Source organism: Rosa rugosa, chromosome 7 (assembly GCF_958449725.1).
Source record: "Rosa rugosa chromosome 7, drRosRugo1.1, whole genome shotgun sequence".
In the NCBI taxonomy this organism is placed as follows: Eukaryota; Viridiplantae; Streptophyta; class Magnoliopsida; order Rosales; family Rosaceae; genus Rosa; species Rosa rugosa.
In genome coordinates this window covers 17,111,913-17,129,195 of record NC_084826.1, presented here as the reverse complement: position 1 = coordinate 17,129,195, position 17,283 = coordinate 17,111,913, and the positions used below count along the sequence as shown (strand labels likewise).

The 17,283-nt window shown below is 39.1% G+C and overlaps 1 protein-coding gene, 1 long non-coding RNA gene and 1 pseudogene across 3 annotated transcripts; 1 reads left to right on the top strand and 2 right to left on the bottom strand.

The window, feature by feature from the left end:
* Positions 1-36: 36 nt before the first annotated feature.
* LOC133722243 (beta-fructofuranosidase, insoluble isoenzyme 1-like) lies at positions 37-8,933 on the bottom strand. 2 transcript variants are annotated; one of them, XR_009852578.1, is made up of 7 exons: positions 7,486-8,933; positions 6,541-7,391; positions 6,116-6,274; positions 5,787-6,034; positions 5,467-5,557; positions 5,077-5,363; positions 37-179 (listed from the first exon to the last, which is right to left on the bottom strand). XR_009852578.1 is itself a non-coding variant. In XM_062149064.1 (6 exons), the coding sequence occupies exons 2-6, from the start codon at positions 7,384-7,386 to the stop codon at positions 5,178-5,180; spliced, it is 1,530 nt and encodes a 509-aa protein (XP_062005048.1). In that variant the 5' UTR covers positions 7,387-7,391; positions 7,486-8,933; the 3' UTR covers positions 4,988-5,177. The 2 variants fall into 2 exon arrangements, 1 of the variants encoding a protein (XP_062005048.1); XM_062149064.1 differs by lacking the exon at positions 37-179 and having other exon boundaries at positions 4,988-5,363.
* Positions 8,934-9,809: 876 nt separating this feature from the next.
* LOC133724034 (U6 spliceosomal RNA) lies at positions 9,810-9,903 on the bottom strand (annotated as a pseudogene).
* A 3,643-nt stretch (positions 9,904-13,546) lies between these two features.
* Positions 13,547-15,239, top strand: LOC133719828 (uncharacterized). The gene is made up of 2 exons (XR_009851500.1): positions 13,547-14,291; positions 14,832-15,239. It is a non-coding gene; the product is annotated as an uncharacterized LOC133719828 (long non-coding RNA).
* The last annotated feature ends 2,044 nt before the right edge of the window (positions 15,240-17,283 follow it).

The window sequence follows — 17,283 nt, the reverse complement described above, 5'->3', positions numbered from 1 at the left end:
TGTGGGTCTTGAGAAAATTATTTCATTGTTTTTCAATTTACTACTAAATTAAACAGGGTTTCGTCAACTTCTCAACCAAAAAAAAACAGAATTTCGTCGAAGAACTGATGGGCACAACAACGAATTAAAACTGCAACCTAAGATCAGGGTCATATGAATCATAGATCCTTATTACATACCTAGACTGTTGACGTGAGTAGTGCATGTAGGGTAGGTACCACCTTTGTATCATTTCTCACTACTACATGTCCCTTAGAACATGGAGGAATTTATGGAGGGAATCACGGCTTTAAGGCCTTAGATGTAGGAGTGTTGTTTTATCAGACTTGTATATATATGCTGTATAAGATTGACATCGAAAAATATCAGAAAATTCCCAACCTTCTCCTTCTTTCTGACTTGGTATCAGAGCAGAGATCCAATTTGAACTCTGTCTGTTCCGCCGTGTTTTTTTGTCTTTCGGGTTCTTTTCGTTAATTCAGTCACTGTTCTTTTCGGGTTCTTTGTTTTCCGGTTCTTTGGGTTCCTTTGGTTACCTTCACTCAAGCACACTACCATCCGTTCCGGCAGCAGCAGCTTCGTCCAAAACCTACAGCAGTTCAGCCCAATCCAAACCCCGCAGCGGCAAAACAGAGGACCCTGAAAAATTCATCTCTGATCAAAACCCGCAGCAGCAGCTCCGCATCTTTCCCGCAACAGCTCCGCGCCGTTCCAACAGCGGCTACTCCGTGCAAAACCTACAGCAGCAGCAACCTCACGATCCGACATCCAGCAGCAGCTCCAATTTTGATTAATCAACACCTTTTCTCCGTTCCTTTGCTCCATTCCATTTAATTAAGGTCAATCCAGCCACCACCTTGCTGGCAACCTTTTTTTTGTTTGAGGAGCTGCCAACTATATCTATTAATCATACTATTTGATTCCCCCACCAACCGCATTTTGTTTTTTATTCTTTGACCCATTTGATCAAAGCCTTCCCAAGCCGCACGCCTATCCCACATTTGCTTTCCCACATTTCATTAATCCTTCCACACTTCCCAATTTCTTTTATTAAGATTTCCAACACCACCCACTTACCCATACACCACCAACTCATTCCTCACTTTCCACCGACTTTTTTTTATTCTATTAAACTTTTTTATTCATCCTCACTTTTTTTCTAAAAGCTTCAAAAAAAAAAAAAAAAAAAAAAAAAGAACGAAGAAGAAGAAATCCTAAGCTGCAAAGATTTAATTTCAGTAATTCCGGTTGGAGAGGAGGGAACAATACTGGAAGGAGTAGAAGTCAGAAAGGCCAAACAGCAGTCCACCAGATGACAGAACCTGCTTTCTACTGTGTTGGAGGACAAGATCTCTCTGAGGGTAATGTTTCCTTGACTAAGGAAACTCGAGGTAAAATTGGTTTTGCTTTACATGTTTCTGACTTTACTGGTAGTGATACATGGATAATTGATTCTGGTGCGTCTGATCATATGACCTACGACAAATCTTTCTTTGTGTCTATGTCATCTCCTTCTATATATCATGTCTCTAATGCAAATGGTGTGTCTTTTCCGGTCTTAGGTATTGGGTCTATTCAGGTTACACCATCCATTGTTTTACATGATGTCCTTTATGTGCCCTCGTTGTCTCATCATCTTTTATCTGTATCTCAACTAAACTCGCAGAATAAGTGCTCAGTAACTTTTTATCCAATGTATGTTGTTTTTCAAAATTTGTGTAATCGGATGATCATTGGTAAGGGAGACCTGAGAGGGAGACTGTTTCACTTGGATTGCATGTACGCAGGACAAACACAAGCACCGGAACAGCCTTTGGCATTGACATTGAGTTCTGATCGGCTGAGTGAGGTATGGTTGTGGCACAGACGTTTGGGTCATCCATCCTTTAGAGTTATGAAGAAGTCTATGCCTTCGTTATTTTTGGGAATAAGTGATTCTAGTTTGCATTGTGAAACTTGTGCTTTGGCTAAAAGTCATAGATCTAGCTATCCTTCGAGCTTTCATTCTAGTACTATGCCTTTTGAGTTAATTCATTCAGACGTGTGGAGTCCTTCTAAACATTCTACCCTTTCTGGAATGCGATATTTTGTGTTATTCATCGATGACTTTACCCGATTATCCTGGGTTGTTTTACTTAAATCCAAAGATTCTGTTTTCTCTGCCTTTAGAGCATTTCATAGTCTTGTTCGTACTCAATATGATGCTCATGTTAAGGTTTTTCGTTCCGATAATGGGGGTGAGTTTGTTAATCATTCTTTTCATGAATATTTCCAACACCACGGCATAATCCATCAAACTTCCTGTCCACAGACACCTGAGCAAAATGGGGTGTCTGAACGGAAAAATCGTCACCTTCTGGATATGGCTCGGTCTCTTTTACTTAGTGCTAACATGCCTAAATACCTTTGGGGAGAGGCCGTTTTGTGTGCTTCTCATCTTATCAATCGCCTTCCCTCTGCCCCTCTTCAAGGTCGTGTCCCACTTGAGGTCTTGTCTAACTACGTTTCTATCCCATCATCTAATACCCTTCCTGCTCGTGTCTTTGGTTGTGTTGCCTATGTTCACCTGTATAAGAATCAAAGGTCAAAATTAGATGCTAGAGCCCTTAAGTGTGTGTTTGTTGGGTATGGCTCTCATCAGAAAGGTTACAAATGTTATCATCCACAATCCCAAAAGTTTTATGTCACCATGGATGTTTCTTTCAGTGAAGATGCATGTTATTTCTTGCCTCCTGTGACTCCTCGCCAGGGGGAGAGGTCTTATTATTATGAAGATTTGTTTAATGGGCAAGATGAGAGTCTGGAATCTGAGTTCTCAAGGTTAGAGTGTTTAGGAACGGAGCTGGAAAATGAGGGTAGAAACTCTACCGACCTATCATTCGAGTTAGAAACGGAAAATAGGGAAAATATGGATCTGGTTGGAGAAGAAGCTTTGGGCAATGTGTTACCGACTGGTCAACCGGATCAGTCTGACCAGTCGGCCGGAGAGATCGTTTCAGACCCTGTTTCCGATAATGTTCTGCAGTCTTCTGATGGTGTTTTAAACAATTCTTCCGTCTCTCCCTCTCCTTCAGCGGTCTCACCTGCTCAATCATCACCCGAGGTATGTCCTAATCTTTCCTTGTCTAATAGTTCTTCTGTGTCAGGTAGTGTTCCTACCAAAATCTTGCCCAGTCGTTCAACCCGTGGTCAGCCTCCGAAACACTATGAACCTACTCTAAGTGCTAAGGCTAAATACCCTGTTGCTAAATATGTGTCGACCCATAGGTTATCTAAACCGTATGCAGCATTTGTGAATCAATTATCTTCTGTGTCTCTTCCTAGTAAAGTGCAGGATGCCATGAAGGATGAGAAGTGGATGAAAGCAATGACAGTCGAGATGGATGCTCTTGAGAAGAATTGTACGTGGGAGTTGGTGTCATTACCACAAGGGAAGAAGACAGTTGGTTGTCGGTGGGTGTATATAGTGAAACATAATTCGGATGGTTCAGTGGATCGGTACAAGGCAAGATTAGTGGCTAAAGGTTATACTCAGAAGTATGGAGTGGATTATGATGAGACATTTGCACCAGTGGCCAAAATTAACACAATTCGGGTACTTCTCTCGTTAGCTGCTAATTTTGATTGGCCTTTGCAACAGTTTGATGTTAAGAATGCATTCTTGCATGGTGATCTGCATGAAGAGGTTTATATGGATTTGCCTCCTGGATATGGTACTTCCACTGGAGAGCAGGTGGTGTGCAAATTGAAGAAGTCGCTTTATGGCTTGAAGCAGTCTCCCAGAGCTTGGTTTGGCCGGTTCACCAAGTTCATGAAGAAAATTGGGTACCGACAGAGCAATTCAGATCATACCTTGTTTCTTAAACATCGGTGTGGTAAAGTGACTGCCTTAATTATTTATGTTGATGACATGGTTGTGACAGGTGATGACATTGAAGAAATTCAAAGGTTACAAGGTCAGTTGTCCTCTGAATTTGAGATGAAAGATTTGGGTAATTTGAAATATTTCTTGGGAATTGAAGTTGCTCGTGGCAAGGATTGTATTGTGTTGAGTCAGAGAAAGTATGTCCTAGACTTGCTGGTAGAAACAGGTATGCTTGATTGTAAACCAGTTGCTACTCCTATCGAGCAGAACCATCAGTTAGCAGAGTATTTAGATCAAGTACCCACAAATAAAGGGAGATACCAGAGGTTAGTTGGACGGTTGATTTATTTATCCCACACGAGACCAGATTTAGCTTATGCAGTTAGTGTGGTGAGTCAGTTTATGCATAATCCTAGTGAAGCCCATATGGATGCTGTATTTCGTATCTTGCAGTATTTAAAGTCTGCTCCAGGGAAGGGATTAATCTTTTCAAAATACAGTCACTTGGATGTTTCCGGATACACAGATGCAGATTGGGCAGGTAGTATTACAGATCGCAGGTCTACTTCGGGCTACTTCACATTTGTGGGTGGTAACTTGGTTACTTGGAAGAGCAAGAAACAAAAGGTGGTGGCTCGCTCTAGTGCTGAAGCAGAGTATAGAGGAATGGCCCGAGGACTTTGTGAGATGTTGTGGTTGAGAAATTTATTGAATGATTTGGGGTTCAGACAGAAAAAGGCTATGCCACTTTATTGTGATAACAAAGCTGCAATTGAAATTGCTCACAATCCTGTTCAGCACGATCGCACGAAACATGTGGAGGTAGATGAACACTTCATTAAAGAGAAGCTGGATGGACAGATCATTTTGTTTCCCTTTGTTCCTACTGAAGAACAGTTGGCAGATATTCTTACAAAGGCTCTCTCGACTAAAGCTTTTTATGACTCACTTGACAAGTTGGGCATCCGTGATCTGTATGCACCAACTTGAGGGGGAGTGTTGACGTGAGTAGTGCATGTAGGGTAGGTACCACCTTTGTATCATTTCTCACTACTACATGTCCCTTAGAACATGGAGGAATTTATGGAGGGAATCACGGCTTTAAGGCCTTAGATGTAGGAGTGTTGTTTTATCAGACTTGTATATATATGCTGTATAAGATTGACATCGAAAAATATCAGAAAATTCCCAACCTTCTCCTTCTTTCTGACTTAGACATTTAGCTCAGGCTAGCTAATTACTTAGAAATTAGCATTTACATTCTGAAATCTGAACCGTTTTTTCTGATAGCTCTAAGTAGCTAGACCTGGGACTATTGGTTCATCAACTTAGGAGCATTCATAGTCCACGCATCGAGACTCTCAATAGTGACAGCCTCAGTCCCATTGTTGAACACATACAAGTGAGCTTTATTGTCAACAGCTAGAGAGGGGTAAACCCTAGAAGTTATGCATGTTTTTCCTCCAGCTCCAAAACTCTCAACAACAGAATGATCAATCTGCATTTGAACAGGACAAAGAAAAAGGGAAAATTATTATTAATAATTATTTAACTAAAACCGTAAGGAGTTGCAAAGGAAATTATTCGTATTAAGCACGTACCAAACTCCTGAGGGAGAGCTTCTTATCAGATAAATCTACATCTACAAAACCAGCAAATGATGGTTTGTACAGATTATCCTGCAAAGAGGAACTGTCCGGCCCACCCGAAGTGGTAAATTAGACAGTGCTAAGAGTCAATAAAAAGATTAAATGTGAGTAATACTAGATGTGCGAACTATTATCATAATTATTAAGGTCCTAATCAATGCGATAATATTCATTATTCATATTTGGGTTCTAATTTTAAAAAATTAAGAAATTTTCCTATTATGTGTTTGGTGCAACATAATTTTAGTAAAGAAACAAAGGCAAAGACGAACCTTCTTGCATCAGAGCACAGGAGAACCTTATGCTTATTGCCTTGAGTTTTGAACACCCTAAAGAAGACAGGAGTGAATTCCTCTAGGTTTTGTGAAGCTAAAGTCAATAGCCCAAATGGGCCAATGCCACCTCCAATTTTTGAACCCGTTAGCCCACATATTGCTTGGGCATCAAGGTTTGACCATATAGGGTCAAACTTCTCTGCTTTGTCCAAGCTCTTGAAAGAGAATATAACTTCAACATCGGCCTGTGTGATTCAGTGACATATATGAATGACAAATAATCATCTTAACAGTAATATACTAACATATTAGTTAGAGGATCAAACCTGAGCAGCATGTATTCCTTTAACTTCAACATGATCTCCCACTTTGAGATTTTGATTCTTCATCTGGACCTTTTGTCCCCTTAAAGTTTCCAATTCTTCAACAGGCCATTGTAACAATTGTTTCCCATCAGTACTCAGCCACACAGTCCTTGGGATTGCCTACATATAAAATAAAAATAATCTGAATGTTAGTGCACATGATTAACTAATATTACACGAAATGGGTCGTCCATCAACAAATGAATAAGATTAGTGTTACCAATGGTCTTTTTACAGTTACTACAGTGCTGATCACATCTCCCACAAAAGTGAGACACACTAGAAGAAGTTTCTTGTTCTCAACTTTATTTGAAATGTGATTAGGAATTTGATCATAAAAATGAAACAATAGTTGTAATATTTGAGAGATAAATGAGGATAATTACCTGAACTCCAGCCCATCCCTTTTCAACATCATTGTTAGGAGTATCAGACTCATTAGCCCAGCCCCACAAAATTCTTCTATTCTTAGCAGGATCAAAGAAAGTTTTGGAAGCATAGAAGTTCCCATAATCATATCTCAATCCAGCCCAACCATCCACCAATTCCTTATCAGGAACATACCTATCTTGTTTAGGAAAGTATTTTCCAACAGTGTAGTAGTCATACCTAGTCTCATCAAGGCTCACTTTCAAAACATGCTTCACATCCCCATTGTTTGACGTGTCCAACCCTACCTTGCCTTTCAATGAAACCGGGTAAAAATCCGGGCATTCCCACATACCGGTTTTCGGGGCAGAGTGAAGCGGGTGCTGGGCCTTGACCCAATAAACAAAATCCTTGCTCCTATACAAATGAGCCATCCCTCTATGCTTTCTCTTGCCACCCACCAACATCTTCCAGTGCCCATTGCTCCACCAAGCGGTTGTCGGGTCACGGAACTGGGATGCATTCATACTTGCATCCGGAACCACTAGCGGGTTGTTGTCGGGCTTAACCCATTTGCGTAGATATGGGTCGGACACATTTGCGGGCACGGCGTAGTTTTGGACCTGGCGCTTTTCCGGGTCAAGTCCGGTGTAGAGGATGATAGGCTTGTTGCCCGGGAGAAGGGTGGCGGATCCGGACCAGCACCCGTTTATGTCAAAGGGCTTGGATGGGTATATGGCGGGTTCAAGGGCTTGCCAATTGATCAGATCCTTAGAGACTGAATGGGCCCATACAATGTTGCCCCAAACAGCTCCTTTGGGATTGTACTGATAGAAAAAGTGGTAGAGACCCCCAAAATACATAGGTCCTGTTAAAATTCAAAGATAGAAATGTAACTAGTTACATTTAGTTTGGTGAGTAAAAGGGAAGGATTGGTAAATTCCATGCTAAAGAAAACTCACCATTTGGGTCTGTGGTTCATTTGTTTATGAACAGCCATGGAAGGGACAAAGTAAAACAATAAGAAGTCAGTAATTGTTAAAAAGTAAAAGCATGCATCTATTTCACATTAAGATATATGAAATATATGGTTTATGAATGTTTTGTATTTCTGTATTTTTATTTATGATGCTATGATGATTTGACTGTTGGTTTTCAGAACATAATGAGGAGGCAGATCTCATCAGGAGAAACCTGTTGATCGAACACACACCAGAACTTTTAAAAAACCACATTAAGCCTGTGCTCTGATGAACTGACCAATATCAGCACTTTTCCAGCTATGAATTCCACGACACCGTATTAATTAAATGACCGACATGCATCCATTTACCTAAGTTGAAATTAAATTGGTAAAAATAAATGACTCCATGCTGTTGAACAACCAATTGTCTCCACGGCTCCACCGATGATGGAATAGGGGTTCATGGGGTGCTATATATATCATCAACATCATCCACCTAACCACATTGTTCTTCATTTGCAAGTTTGTAAAGCAGTAAGTAAAGATCTTCTACCATGCTCTTAATTTACATGCTCCAAAGTTAGGTAAAATTTTAAAATATGGAACAACAATACAATTCAAAACTCATCAGCACTGAAGATATACTGTTTCTACAGTAGTCTGGAGTTTGACATACTTTCGGAATTTTTAACATTCTCTTTTCGCCTGATCCGACTATAGAAAATCCAGGAGTATTGCATATTGAATACCAAAGAGTTTTTATAGCAAAGTTCTTCCGGTGAACGGTTGATTGTACATGCACAATAGAAAGGTTCACTTTGATTTCACAATACTTTTTGGATATTAAAAGTTTACGACATAATGCTGATTTTTTGTTTTTGGACGAAGACATAATGCTGATGGTTTTTCTTTTCATATTTAAAAATTCTGAACATGTACATGAAAAGAGTTCAAACACTTTGAATAGGTTTTCTTATCCAAAACATGAATAAAATTACAAAGAAAAACGGAATGCATGGACCAAACTGAGAATTGAGAAAAACTTCATGATTTAAATATGCAAACAAATCAATATCATGGTTTAATGACAGTAACGAAATCAAACAGAATTGAGTACCATTAATCCAGTGGCTGGGAGGTTGAAAGTGAAAACCAGTTCTGTGGACTTGCTTGATCTTCACAGCACGAAGAGATTGAAACTCTGGGTATACCTTGTGTGAAGCTTCGACTCCATTGATGTTATGTATCACAAAAACACAGCAACAAGCGAGTAGAAGGAACCATTTAGTGGTATCCATGAAAACACAACAGTGAATAATTAAGAAGCAGAAGGGGATCAGAATAGAATTAGAATAGAGAGTTTGGAAGTGGAAGGCAGGGTTGGTTGAGTTTGGTTTGTGTATAGTGATTTATATATAGCGCAGTGGAAATGGAATACGTTTCACAAAGGGTGTGAGAAAGATGATTTTAAAAGTAACAAGATCGAATTGGATTTGGATTATCTTTCTTATAGTAATCGTGAAGTTAGTTAATTTCTACTTAACGTTTTGAGGCTTTAGGCCTAAAAAAAAGTTTCAAAAAAGAAAGTCCTTAAAAAAAAAAAATCATTAGTTTTTTTATCCAATTTTTTATTCCATCTCAAATAGGTACAATTAAACAATTGGGTGGTGCTGCCCCATCTTTGGCCATCTCCATTGGTCATTACCTAAACATTCCCAATCCCACACGAGCTATCTCGAAACTGTCGAGTTTCAATCTATTAAACATTTTTCTAATTATAACTGATTTTGATGATGCTCCAAATACTTAGGGTTTTAAACACATTTGTGTTTATGTTTTTGGTTTTTTTTTTTTTTTTTGCAATTACTTATGTCACTTGTAATGTTTTTTTTATAAAGGACCTTAATAACACCACAAAGAGTCATGGTAGTTTCGTAAACGAAATTGTCAAATCAATAACATTGTCATGTGTGAGATGTCTAACATGGCCATGAATATTTTTTTTTTGGACAAGGCCCATGAATATTTTAGCCTGATTCAATTAAAAACAGGTCATGTGCGATGCAAACTGGGAATGATTATAAGTTATTGGAACCTGATTATATTAAAGGTAATATGGACATTTCAAATGTTTTGAGTGTTTTTCTTTTAATTGTTGTCGTTGTTTTTTTTTTTAATAAACAGAGGAGTAGCCTAGACGGATCATCCCCTATTGAATTTTATTCTGAAAAAAAGAAAAGAAAAAAGTACAAAAGTGAGGAGGGGACATAAAACCAAAACTCTTCCAAATAAATTAATCAAAAATAAATAAATAACTGAACTAAAAATTTGGACCATTTCTCGATTTATGCGTGTCAGGGGCCATGTTAATCTTCTCTGTATCGTTCCAATTATTTTCGTTGTTAACATCTTGAACAAAGCAAAAATTCATGTGGTTCCGCATATGTCTCTATGTAAATGAAATTATGCTAGAAACAAGACCAAAAACACCCTATTCAGATATAGAAATTTTTTCTCCATGGAGTAATGTTTATGACTTCATTTCTCGCATAGCCACAGGGCGATGTGCTTATGTTCGGCTCGTACTACAACATTTGAATTACAACCTCTTGGAGCCTTCTACAAGTATTCTACCCGCCTAACCTTTTTTTTTTTTTTTTAAAATGGGTTTGGAACCCATAATATGTTAGCACATATTATATTGATATGTGGTATTCTTTCAAGTATTATAAATACTATAGAGTTCACGAATTCAATTTCTATTGGCATATAAGATGAGTATAGAGTGGGTAGAGGTGAAGATAAAAAATATATATATATGATACTCACACGGCAAGCGAACGGGCAGCCAATCCGTTAACCGGATCCAATGCAGTTTCTTCATCTCTCTCTCTAGGGGTGAAGATAAAAAAAAAATGTGATACTCACACGGCAAGCGAACGGTTAGCCAATCCGTTAACCGGATCCAATGCAGTTTCTTCATATATATATATATATATATATATATATATATATATATATATATATATATATATATATATCTCCCCACACTCCAAAGGGTGAGCTACAGATGGGTCGAAAACGACTACCCATTTAAATCACCATGCATGTCTTTTGTTGATTCGAAGGCATGTTGGAGGGAATGCTTCTATAGAAAGCACTTCTGCTAAGTGGTGCTTTTATTGAAAGTTCAAGTGCATACCATATATGCATATACATTCTAAAGTGATTCGTGTAAACACACTTTGAAGTGCTTTGAAGACGCGTGCCATTCAGCAAAAGCAACCTAGAACACCACCAACTATTGTGATACTAACAGCTAGCACCTTGTGCACTTTCAGAAGCACTATCAAGAAAAGAGTAAATCTTTATACCTATTTTATTTAGAGACACATAGAATTTGATATCTAGTCTTATTTATAAATTTACTGGAATCATGATTTAGATCATTCCAGCCAAAGTATACAGTATTCAATATATGATCGACGATGAGTTGGATATAAATTAATTAGACAGATTCATTTACTTATGGCATTATCGCCACACGTGTTGTGTTCGAGGTTGACCCTGGAAAAGTTGATCGATCAGTACGTTGAAGCTGATGTCTTCCTAATTTCGTACGTTGTGTTATTTTGATGCTAGCTAACTGGCTACGGTTTAGATACTGTTTGAGGGATTACCCTTTTTTCTTTTTCTTTTCTTTCTTTTTTGAGAATGAGCTAGCAGATAGATATTTCATTCAATCAACTAGAAAGTATATATTGAGGGAAATATAAGCCAATACCTCAAGAAATCGCAGTTACAGATTGTTTGAGCCCAAAAGTAATTTTGGCAATATCCTTTAGTGGATCTAGCACAGCGGGCCGATACCTGCGGCCCAAAAATAAGCCTACTATGATTTGGGTTATAGCTTCGCCCATTCCGGAATCCATGAGGAAAACGAAACCTTATTGGAGGTAAGTAGCAGAGATCGATTAGGAAACTTCAATCAATAATCCTTCTACAACAAGGAGCAGTCAGAAACCCTAGGTATATATACCGGGTTTCAAGGACGAATAAAGGACCTCTCTCAAATCAATCAATCCTAGCGATTACAAAGCCTCCCCGGAGCAAACCTTCAACCTTGTTGAAACCCGGTGACCGTGCGCCAGTCCTAGTCTCTCCAAGAGCCGACTGTCAGCATCACCAGACCAACCCGGCGACCGTACTTCCAGTCCCAGTCTCCCAGCGAGCCGACTGCGAGCGCAACCGCCACCGTTACTACCAGCGAAGCAAGGGTAACGCCCTCGCAACCCAGCGAAGCTAAAGTCACGCTTTAGCGCAACCCGTGCTTTCTCCCAACTTCCCAGTGATTGCTCTGCTTAGTCTACAACACTAAGTATCGATTCGGTGAACGCAAGAGACCACAACCAAAGTCCTTATCCGTAAGGCAAAAGTCATTTTCCGGAAGGCTAGAGAAGAACCCTGTGACGAGGTTGGTGCTCTCCTCGTCCACAGCGCTTGAAGAAGAAGTCAGGTCAAGGGACTACCCCAACGACTGCACCCCGCGGTGCTGGCACGCCTGCGCAATCACTCGCTCAAAAGAGACAGTTTGCAAGCCAACTGGTTTTGGAGCCAAACACAGATACCATCATGCCAATTGGCCCAAACTCTAACCACAAAACACCCATTTTCAAGGCTACATTGAGCATGTGATCCCGAAAGTCTCAGTAATACCATGTAATCAACAACAAAGAAGATGTCATCATCTTCAACACCGTGTCCAAAAAGTAACAGACCACATGTAAAGGATCGATCGTCGGCAAATCAACAACAAAAGTAAATCTGAATTGAACCAAATCGTCCTCGGGAAAGACACCATAACAATGACACAACCATGAAACCAAGATCGACAACCAAACCCTCGCTCAATTGAGGAGAAACTTATTAGACCTAACCAAAAACCAAAACCAAAACCTAATAAAACAAAGAATTTGGCTACCACAACATGCTTCCAACTTCCTCGATGTCGGACCCTAACCGCTAGCAAAACCACTGCGCTGAGCCCAACCACACAAGCTCACCCCATTGTAGACACCCGAACCTACCGCATGGCCTTCCACCTCCGTTCTCTACATTGTCCCCAGCCAAAAACATGACCAAGCTTGGATCATTGATAACGCAAAAGACAGGAAAACATGAGAGAGAGAGAGAGCAGTCTGCACCGCCACCGTAGGCCTGGACCTGCTAACCACCAACCCTTGATTAGATTGTTTGAGGGATTACCTTTTCCATGAACTATGGGACAATCCAACTGTTACTTCCTCATTGGATTTAAGATTCTAAAATAAATTCAAGATGATCCGTTAGAACATTATCTCTGTGACTGAAATTTTGTGTGTCAAATATATGATGTGGTATATATCATTTCTTGAACTCAAGGGCAACGATGAATATTAGCAGGTGGACACTTGTATATTTAACAACTGGATACTTGGTAGCAGATCCGCAGATAAAGGTTGAAAGCTCCATCTTTGCAAGATGGATCATTGTAAATTTGTAACAAAAGGGGAATGCTAGCTAGCATCTTTTCTGTTTTCAACTTTATTTGTCAACTTGTTTTTTTATCATTTCTAATTAGGGCCAAAGTGGATATAGTATAAGGATCTACAAAGACATACCTTCAGATTTTTGCATGTAAATAAGAGAAAGTTGAATATTATCTTTATTGGCCGGTCTAAAGCTAAAAGTGTATGAACAACATTGTGGGAGCACAAATGGGAGTGAAAATGGAATTAATGTATTTGGTCCCCATCCCTTGCTTATGATGCAACACGTCTTTGGCGAGTTTCTTACTTCGCCATCGATCAATATGATCACTTATGTTATTCTTGTTGGTATGATCGCACCCACTGATGTAATTGACTAGCTAAGTAACCTGCTTAGCATATATTCAATTTTACGCATTCAACTCAACTACATTGGCCATAAATTAACGGAGATGGACACTCACAACCTTTTAAGGCTTTAAACATTTACGCAAGACTTTGATTTTCCAATGTGGAAGAACACTTCACCCTCTCACATTGTCACCCAGATCTTTCTTAAAACTTAAAATATTTGGTTGAAGCTAGTGTTGAACTGGTCTGGTTTTTCAGATTCCTGCTGATACAGCGAAAGCTGGATGCTTCGATCACGTACTATCTGTCTGCTATGATCGGGATCACAAGATTCACGATCTTTCTGCTATAGTGACTTTTCAGAACTCACTAAACGTCAGACCGGCCAACTAAGAACATGGCGGTCCAACTCACATGTATAGATTACTGGAATATGTGCTTGCATCGTTGAAGAGAGAGTACGCTTTCGTTTTTGTTTTCCATGTGATTTCACTTCGGTAAGACTAATTCTTCTCTTCATTAGAAGCTAAATTAAACTTAATTATAACCAAAGGTAAGAAACCCCAACTAGCCCAACGGATATATATTTATGTCTTTGTGATTTTTTTTTTTTTTCCCGTTACAAAGATATGTCTTTGTGTTTAACTTATCATGGGTGAAGAGCGACCCTAGGGTGTGAGCACAGAGAACGGCGGCGACAGATCTGATCCTCTTCGTCGTGTCTAGCAAAGGAGGGATCTCTCGGCGTCGAGCGTGGTCCTAGGGTGAAGCAAGGGAAGCAGACTTGAGGCTTGGAACAGGTGCTTTCGAGGTTGTCGTTTGCACAACAGAGGAGGACGGCGTGATCTTCTGCGGCGACGTTTGGAATAGGTCAGTTTTGTTAGCGGCGGCGGCTGAAAAGGAGGATTCTGCTGTGCAGCAGCAGGTTGGAGTGGAGATCGAGGAATCGAGGCTTCGGATCAGTCATTGTTTTGGCTGAACAATTCTTAGGTTCACCCCTAGGGTGAATGAGCATATTCACCCTCTCTTGCAATTAACGCATAATAACTTTATAATTTTCTAATTCAACCATTCATGTTGTGTAACGTAATATAGAGATTAGCTCTGTCAAAAATGAATCAAATTGAAGACTTTTTAGTTATCATTTCTATAAAATACATGGATGGTTCATCATAATAGTAGTAAGTGTTGTTAGAACCATCCATTTGTTTGATTCAATTAGATAATTAAATGATTTCCGATTCGATTTTTTTTTACAGAGATGATCTTTAAAGGATAATTTAAGATATAGACCGTTGGATTATAAATTTATTAAGTAAAAATATGTTAATCGACAACGGGGGTGAATATGCTCATTCACCCTAGGGGTGAACCTAAGAATTGTTCGTTTTGGCTGACTGTGGTTTTGATTTTTTTTTTTTTTCTTCACTCAGTTTAGGCACTGATTGGTTTTCGGGTTCTACAGTTGGGAGGTGGCGCTGATGCCACGCTGGAAGGGCCATTCGCCAAAAACTGTGGCGGCGGCGGTGATGATTGGCAAAGGCAGAATAGCTTCTACTATTGCTTTCTTTGGTTGCCGTGGGCCTGGGCCTGAGATTGGGCTCTTGGGCTTGGTTATAGTTATCTAGTTTTGTTACTATTTGTTAGAATAAATGTCTATGTTAGTGAGAGCATCTCCATGAGCCCGTATGGAAGTACTTAGTGCCATTGTACCACAATTGTGTTCTCGGCGTGTGAGATTAGGTAAAATAGATTGCCTGCAGGGCGAGATTCTTTTGTTAACATAGACTACTCTGAGCTACGATTGTTGAAACAGAGTAGTCGATTTTGTACTATTCTTATCTATGAAACAGCTGCATACAACTGGTCTGTACTCTATAATTCAATAAATAAATAAAAATATGTCTTTGTGTTTTAATCGTTTGTGGGAATTTAAAAAAATAATAATAACAACAATAAAAATAATACGAAAAACACTATAGAACTATGTGCAAAGTGCCCTTGTGGTGGAGAATCTAGCGATTAGCAAATTTACATGCTTTGGATATTTCACTTATGGTTCATGTTTTAATCCCAACATATCACAGAGAAGTTAAATCCTAGCCTCATTGCCCTAACACCTGAAATTTGATTTCCACCAAACCACAGTATGTTTACAGATGAAAAGTTTAGTTTCTTGCTAGATAAGCATTTTTCAATGAAAAACATATAGGATTCACAGTGCTCCTCTAAGCCCATGCATTTTGTTGGAAATTTTATGATTTAAAATTAAAATATATTGTATTTATTTATTTATTTATTTTGGGGGTTATTTTCATTTGTGTTTATTTCTCTATTTATGGTTTAACGGTTTTATGTTTTAAATATATGATTATTATTTGACCGCTATATGGTTAATGAGGCTATTGATTGATGGTATGGTAAGTGTGCCCTATATAAGGGTATGTGGCTAGAGTTGGAAGGCGTATGGTGAGGCATGAAACATGCACATGTGTGGGAGTTTAGATTGTCAGATAATGAGGTTATACATGACGGTATAATCCACCATAATGCAACCACTCTAGCCAAATACCTCTACCAAAGATACTCTTAAAAACTATACATATACATACTTTACTTATACACCGTTTTGAGTGCACGGGTGATTAAGGTTCAATGGGGCTTCTTAGCTGCACGACAGAGCTCAAAGAGTTGTTGTATCTTGGGGCAAGTTCGTCATTCAACCCTATGCAGTAGGGGAAGAATCTTCTCTTAGGACAGTGCGCTTGCACGCCTCGACTCGATAAGTTTTCCTATATAAAAATCTATATATTATATTATTTTCTTACTTTATTTTATTTTCTCATCTATATCATTATTCTTATTTCTCAAGATATTATCATATTATTTTGTGTTTTTATTTTACAGGAATTTCGTCCCATATTTTTTACAATACAGTTTTGGTAGTCAAGTTGACAACTACTAAGCTACATAAGAATGTGGATGCATGTGTGTGTTGTGAATGCATTTCTAGAGGAGCAATGCTAGCCAGTGCAGTGAATTGGGTGGAAACTTGTATTCATTACCTCTTTAGAACATGTTCAGCGGTTTGGTGGTGACCGGCCTCCACCTAGGATTGGTGAGGTGGTGACCATGAAGAACCAAAAACAACCTTCCACCGACCCAAGCTTGACCAGCCAAACCAAGGATTTTCATGACCCAGGCCAAGAAATAGGTAAGGCCCATGACAAAAATCTTGACCCAAGCTCGTCGGCTGCCAGCTCTGCCTAGCACCTATCATGGCTGACGTCAGCGTATTGTGTGGAGAGAGAAACGCGAAGAAAGATGCGCGTGCTGCCCATATTTTTGTCGCGTAAAGCCGAAAAGTGCATAACGCGTGCTGCAGCCGAGCTTTGTCGCGTAGCGACAATGAATGGGACAGGAGGCGCCGACGTGGAAGAGAGTAGTTGGCTGGTTTGGATTTTTGAAAGCAACGGTCAATTAATCTGGGCCTTTGGTTTCAATTAATCTGCAAATCTGACGGTAAATAATTAATATGTATGATTATATATGTAACGATAACAAAAACAAATTGTAAAAAAATCAAAAAAATTCTCTATAAATACCTATCATTTATTTTACATCTCACACCCAAAAAATTATATATAATAGTTACACAAAGTTGTTCTTCCTCCTCTTCCTATAGCTCTCATATTCTAAATATTTTTAGGATTAATTTCAGTTTACCCCCTTGAGGTTTGGAGGTGTCATCATTTCACCCTCTCTACTTTCAATTTTGAATTTTTACCCCCCAAACTTTCCAATTTCAATCAGCCATGTCCAATTTCTCCTATTCCTTCCAAATTAGACGTTAACTCTGACGATCGGACCCACCTTGAGGGCTAAAATGGTCATTTCAAGATAAAAATAATAATAAT